The sequence below is a fragment of the Sylvia atricapilla genome, chromosome 10 (genome assembly GCF_009819655.1).
Source record: "Sylvia atricapilla isolate bSylAtr1 chromosome 10, bSylAtr1.pri, whole genome shotgun sequence".
Lineage (NCBI taxonomy): Eukaryota > Metazoa > Chordata > Aves > Passeriformes > Sylviidae > Sylvia > Sylvia atricapilla.
This window is the reverse complement of record NC_089149.1, coordinates 13,948,879-13,955,154: the sequence shown is the minus strand read 5'-3', so window position 1 is coordinate 13,955,154 and position 6,276 is coordinate 13,948,879. Positions and strand designations below refer to the sequence as shown.

The following is a 6,276-nucleotide window of genomic DNA, read 5'->3' as shown; positions in this document are numbered from 1 at the left end:
AGATCAACACTCAGGTGTACCTCCAGCTGCATGGGGGGATCCAGACTACGTGTTGCACCTTCCTGACTTTACTTAGCTTAGCCTTCAGCATGGCATTTCAACTCCCCAGTTGCTGAACATCTCTGTTAGCCACAGAACACACCCTTTCAGAAACTGCAGAGCGGTGAGGCACCAGGGCTCACTGCAAAGTAGTGCCATGAGTGATTTGGCCAGAAGGTTGACAGTTCAAAACCTGACTGATGTGAAATCTCTGTTACGCAGCAAGAGGAGGTGCTATGGAAACCCTCAAGTAGCAGGGAGCTGTTGGTGCCAGGCACCTGCCCTGCACAGCAGCCCGTGCCTGTCCTCCAGCCTCCCTCGCCCTGCCCAGCCCCTGTGCCCTGCCTTGGGGGGCCCCTGCTGCTGCCTTTGTCACCTGAACTCCACAGGTAATATCACTGTTCCCTCTTCTCCTGCTGTCTGGGAACTGCTGAGCAGGGTCCTGCTGTGGCTGGGGGGAGGCAGAGGAGGCTTTGAGCGTGGGGCAGCAAGGTCCCTGTGAGGCAGGAGTCCCTGGGGCAGCTTGTGATCTCTGAGCCCTTCAGCTTCTGTTCTTACTCCAAGGTATTCTCTGGGTACTTTACCTGGAATATCGCAGCAGCTGAGAACTGGAAGTTAACCCCAGCACAGGAAATTACTGATTCTAACTTTTTTTTTTTTTTTTTTTTTTCTCTATGAGAACTCCTTCCAGCATCTATCAAAGCAGATCATGATTAGGGTGACCACATTATTGTTTTCAAAGGGATGCAGTAATAAATGAGCCTGAAAGAACACAAGTATCAAAAAAAGAGAGAAAAAACTGCTGTGCCTTATATGCTTGCATTTGAGAGAGGTGTGAAGAGCAGCAGCAAGGTTGGAGCAGGCAGTTTGCAGATTTCTTTATGCTATTTGGAAACAGAGGGGAAAAGCTCCTCACTTCAGTACCATGGCAGGGCCCTCACCTGGGTCTCCTCTGCCATGGGGGCAGTTTGCCTGCTCCCTCTTTCTGGCCATGCTTTCCCCCAGCCCAGCTCCTGCCCAGGGCAGGCCAGCTCTGTTCTCACACCCGTGCTGCATCTTCAATGAGCCACCCATTCCATTTACAGGCATCTTGGTGACAGTCAGGGCTGTTGCCATGGAGGTGGCAGGTCTGAGGGCAGCTGATGCAGAAGATGCTGTGCTGTACCCAACTCCACCCCCATTTTCCTTCTTGCTCTCCCTCTGCTCGGTTGCAGGTCCCTTCCCTTGCCCACCAGGGCTCCCATCTGTCCTTAGCCACTTCATCCTCCACAGTCACCCTTTATTTCACCCACCATATTCACACTTCAGCCCTTGGTGCCTGCTCACTTCTGAGCTCTCCCCAGAAGGAAGGAAGGAGGATTTTCCATGCAAGACTCCTCTTTCAGTACATCTGCTTTCCCACTGGAAAAGCACTGGATGCAGCCACCACAGTGCTACTGCAACATCCCCTGTGCCTTCAGCCTCTGCCTTGCATCTGTTTCTCCAGCCTCTCCGTTCAGGGTCTGGCAGAAGCCTCCTGCTTCTTCAGCTGCTGGAGGAAACAAGCCCAGCCTGGGCCTTCCTCTTCAGATGTCACCAGCTTCTGTGCTGGGGGACAGCTGCTGGGCAGCCCTCCCCAGCCTGTGGTGGGGTAGCAGCACACCCTGCACAGGACTGGTGACCTTGTCTGTGGAGCCCCAGTGTCAGCAATTGAAGAGATGGGCTCTCCACGGTTTGCATCCTGAAGCCAGTTTTACTGAACAGCCTGCTGGTTTATAGTTTATAAAACTATAGTTTATGGTTTAGACCTTTCAGGCATAACAACCATATCCATGTCTCTTAGTAACATTGCTTAGCTATGGGCTAGTGCAGACCTGTACAGGCCTGTGCTGTCCTGCACACAGACATACACACATACACCCTGATCTCTTCAGGGTCTTGCCTTGACTTCCCAGGGCTGTAGCCCTCTAGCACATCTACTCCTGCAATGAGTTCAGTAGTACTTTGAGTCCTGCTTCTGAGCTGTATTCCCACACCCCAGCCTATTCCTGGTCTTCCAGCAGCAGCAAGATGCTGTTTCACAGCTGTCTCCATCCTTTTGTCACAGCTGTAAGTTGCTGCCTAGCCCCTCTGCTGCTGCAGGCATTTCATCTACCCCACATGAAGCATTTCCAGCAGCCACAGGTTATGCTAGTTGGTCAAGCTGCTCTCTTTAAAGATTTTTTTTTTTTTGCCTAGTCATACTCTATCAGTGCTTTTTGGCCCACTTTAAACCTTCTACTCATTTTCTCCATCCTCCTCCCAGCCTCTGGACTGCCTTGTGGCCTGGAGCACTTGTGAGCCCTGCTGCTGGAACTGCACTGGAACAGCTCTGCAGCTCCAAAGGGAGCACTGGACACATTCCTTTGATGCTGCAGAGCCCAGAAATGTGGTTTGCCTGTGCTGCACCTCTGCAGAGGCTGCTGCAGGCATTGCTACAGCCATTGCTGACCAGCATTGCTGCAGGCAGTGCACACCAGGGCAGTGAAAAGAAAGCTGGGCACCAGTGCAGCTGTCAGACTTCTGCCTCGTGCCATAACCAGTGGCCATAACCAGTGACAGTTCCCTGCTGGTACTTTCCATATTTCAGAGAGGTTTTCCTCAGGGACAAGTGTCCCCTTCCTCACAGGGTCCTGGCAGTGAGCAGCAAGCCTCTATTGGGAAACCCAGACCTGAGCACACAAGAACTGTGCAGGAGTCACATTAGTGACACTTACATATACCCCCAGCAACTGAGTTATTTGTGTGTTTTTCAGTCACTTTAGAGCTGAACTCTGATTTGCAGGCAGTGCCTTCACCAGCTGGCCACAAGGTCTGCATTGCTGGTGGAGGCAAATAAATGCTTAACCAGGCAGGTGTGATATCCCTTCCCATGTCCCTGGAAGCCACAGGATTTCACCAGATCCCTCCCCACTTCACTCTCCTGTTAGAGTGGCAAAGCACTTTTTATATTGAAAGGTTATTCTTTTTCTGAAGTGCATTTGGATGCAAGCAGAGTGACAGATACTCAGAATCACCGGTTCAGAGAATTTAATGCCCATCCTGTGCACGTCACATGAAGCCACTTGGCACAGATGGGTTCTGCTGAAAGATGATTTTTATCAACCCACGAACTCACACTCTCTACACGATTAGTAGTCTTGCAAAACATCTTGCAGCCAGTGTGACAGAGGCTCAACATCTACTGCTCCTAACACAGATTTCTGAGGGTTGCTGGATGCCTGCCTGGAGCAGGAGCCGTCTAATTCAGCCTTTAACAGCAAGCTCCTAGTTTTGCAGTGGTGTTCCTTCTTCCAGATGTAGCTTTCTGCTTTGCATCTGCAGACTCATACTCTCTCCTGGAACAAATGGGCTTAAAATCAGCTTAATCCTTCCATCTCTCATTCCCCTCCTGGTGAGGTGGGGAGCAGCATACCTCACTGTCTCCCTTAGGGTTTCAGGTATGCCTTTGGGGAGCAGGAATGCAGATTCAGCTGTTTTCCTCACCTTGGAGAAGGAGATCCCGGTTCACAAGGCGATGTAAAGGCTCAGAAACCTTCCCAGTTAGAGCCAGAGCATGAGGATTTCTATCAAGTGACATCTACACTCCCAGCCCTTCACCCCCATCTGAATCCAAAACCAGCAGAACTGACAGAAGAGCTTTTGCTCACGGGTTGTGCTGGGCTTTAGTTTTGGTTGCTGCAATCCTTGCCCTAGCTCAACACCAAACTAAGGGTAATTTGACATCATCTGCACAGCCTGCCTTAAGGAATTAGTGTTCACATTGTCACAGGAGGTGCTCACTACCTATGGGGGCTCTTCTACGTGCCGTGTTGTCTTCTGCCCTCACACACTTCCAGATATTCCTATTTAATTAAGGCTGTCTGCCATGTCCTGTTGGAAGTGTGCCCTGAGACACTCTCAGAGTGAATGAACATAAACAAGGCTTGACAAAGGATGGCACAGGCTGACTGAGAAAGACAGCTCTGTAAAGCTCAAATTCAAATTTTAACAAAGGACATATGTACTTATACGTGCTTTTTTTTACATCTACAAACAGGTCTTACCATGTCTTTTCCTGTTTCAGGTCTCAGAACATCATACAGCATCAGGACAATGAATGTGTCCAACAACTGCAGCACCACAAATGTAGAACTGCATCACCACGTTCGCCTCATTGAAATTGCTCTATATTGCCTCATTTTCTTTTTGGGGGCACTATTTAATGTCCTTGCCTTCTGGGTGTTCTCCTGCAAGATGAAGAAGTGGACAGAAACCAGGGTGTATATAATGAATTTAGTCTTTGCAGATTTCTCTGTCATCTGCACCTTGCCTTCTATGGTTTATTTGCTCTGGAATAAGTCAGCCCAAGGGAAGCTCTGCCAATTCAGGGAGATGATGTATTTTATCAACATGTTAGTGAGCATCTACACCATTTCCTTCATTGCCATGGATCGGTACATTGCCATAAAGCACCCTTTGAAAGCCAGGACCTTCAGGTCCCCATCAAAGGCTGCCCTCCTCTGTGGGCTTCTGTGGGCCTTGGTGATAATCAGTGCCATCATCCAGCTCCTGCAGGGACACTCAGATCTCTGCCTGCAGACCTACACCCCCATGCCTGCTGCTCTTGGCCTGCTGGCCATTTTCTTTGTTTTCACTCTCCCATTAGCAATCTTGACCTTCTGCTCCACAGAAGTCATCAGGAACCTCAAGAAACATCTGAACACGAATTCACCGGAGGAGAAATCAATCCAGAAAGCTGTACACATTATTTATGCAAATCTGATTGTATTTCTGATATGTTTTCTGCCAGCCTTCCTTGGGCTACTTGCCAGGTTCATCGTGGAGAGCGTTGGAGCTACCTGTCTCCTGCTCCATGTCATGAAGAACTTCTCCTCCATGATGAGGTGCATTGCCACGTCCAACTGCTGCCTCGACAGTGTCTGCTATTACTTTGTCACCAGGGAGTTCCATGAAGCCTTTCTTCAGCCCAAAGCCAGCACTCAAAAAACAGAAGCCACCCATCCCTTGCAGATACAGCCTTGCTAAAGGAAAAAGTGGAACAAAACCCACCCCCAACATCCGCAACATAAAAAGGACATAAAGCTTCAGGGCTATTGGCATAATATTGCTCTTTTTCTCTAGAAAGTTTTTTGTTAGGTTTAGAAATTCATACTTCATGTAGGTTTAGAAATTTATACTCTATGTTTCCATTAAACAGATAGGTCACAGAGATGTGGGAAAGTGTCTATGTAATCACTTGTTGTTAATGTGCCTCCATTCCACCCTCCAGGACCTGCTTGTTACTCTTGCAGGAAGACAGGTGAGCCATGTACCCCTTTAGTTCCTTCTGCAGCTAAAATCTAGTGATCCTTCTTGCCAACGTGTACAAATGTACATATCGCATTGTATCTCATTGTGTATTTCAGGTTTGCATTATTAAACTAGTCCAGTTTTCGTTTATCCCACTCCTTTGGCAGGTTGGGTGGCTGTTCAGTGGTTCTGGCGTATTACGAAGTACATGTCCCCTCAGAACAGCCTAGGCTGTACTGGCCTCCCTCCCCTTCAACTCAACAGGTCAGACAGGTGTGAAGGAACACTTTTGGGATGAAAGCAACACTTGTCCAATGCCACAAAGGCACAAAGTCCAGATTTCAGAGCTGAGTCCTGCCAGCTCCCCTCCCGCTGCCCTGGCACAGAGACACCTCCTCAGAGCAGCCATCCCTGCAGGGCTGTTCCTCCCTGTCACAGTGCAGCTGGTGGGTAGCTGGACAGATAAATCTGGCTAGAAACCAAATAAATCTGGTAAGAAACCAAATTTGGCTCTCCTAGTCCAATAAACAAGTCCCTGGGTGAACAATGATGGGACAGTTTTGAACTCAGACAGGGACCCTCAGCCAACCCTGTTCAAGGCTAGATGCAGACACACCACTGGCCAGAGACCTGGGAGGAGAGAGATCCCAGCGAACTGGGCATCTAAACCCGGGGAATTCAAACCTCCTGTAAAAAGGGCAGCCATAATAAACTTCTGGCTGTTTGCTGAGGACACTCAGTGTGTTTGTGTCGTCTCTGTCTCCAACCAATGACCCCACGGAACAGCTCCCACTCACAGGAAAGCCATTTCACTGCTGCCTCAGCATTTACCACCAGGCTGACCCCCAGGCTGAACACAGCTGGGGCTGGCTTTCCTCAGCCTGCCCACATTGACACCCCTAACATTTCCATCAGGGAAGTGTATTT

At 49.3% G+C, this 6,276-nt stretch overlaps 1 protein-coding gene across 1 annotated transcript; it reads left to right on the top strand.

The window, feature by feature from the left end:
- The first annotated feature begins 4,152 nt into the window (after positions 1-4,152).
- On the top strand, positions 4,153-5,147 carry LOC136365775 (G-protein coupled receptor 35-like). The gene has a single exon (XM_066326478.1). The coding sequence runs from the start codon at positions 4,153-4,155 to the stop codon at positions 5,083-5,085; it is 933 nt and encodes a 310-aa protein (XP_066182575.1). The 3' UTR covers positions 5,086-5,147.
- The last annotated feature ends 1,129 nt before the right edge of the window (positions 5,148-6,276 follow it).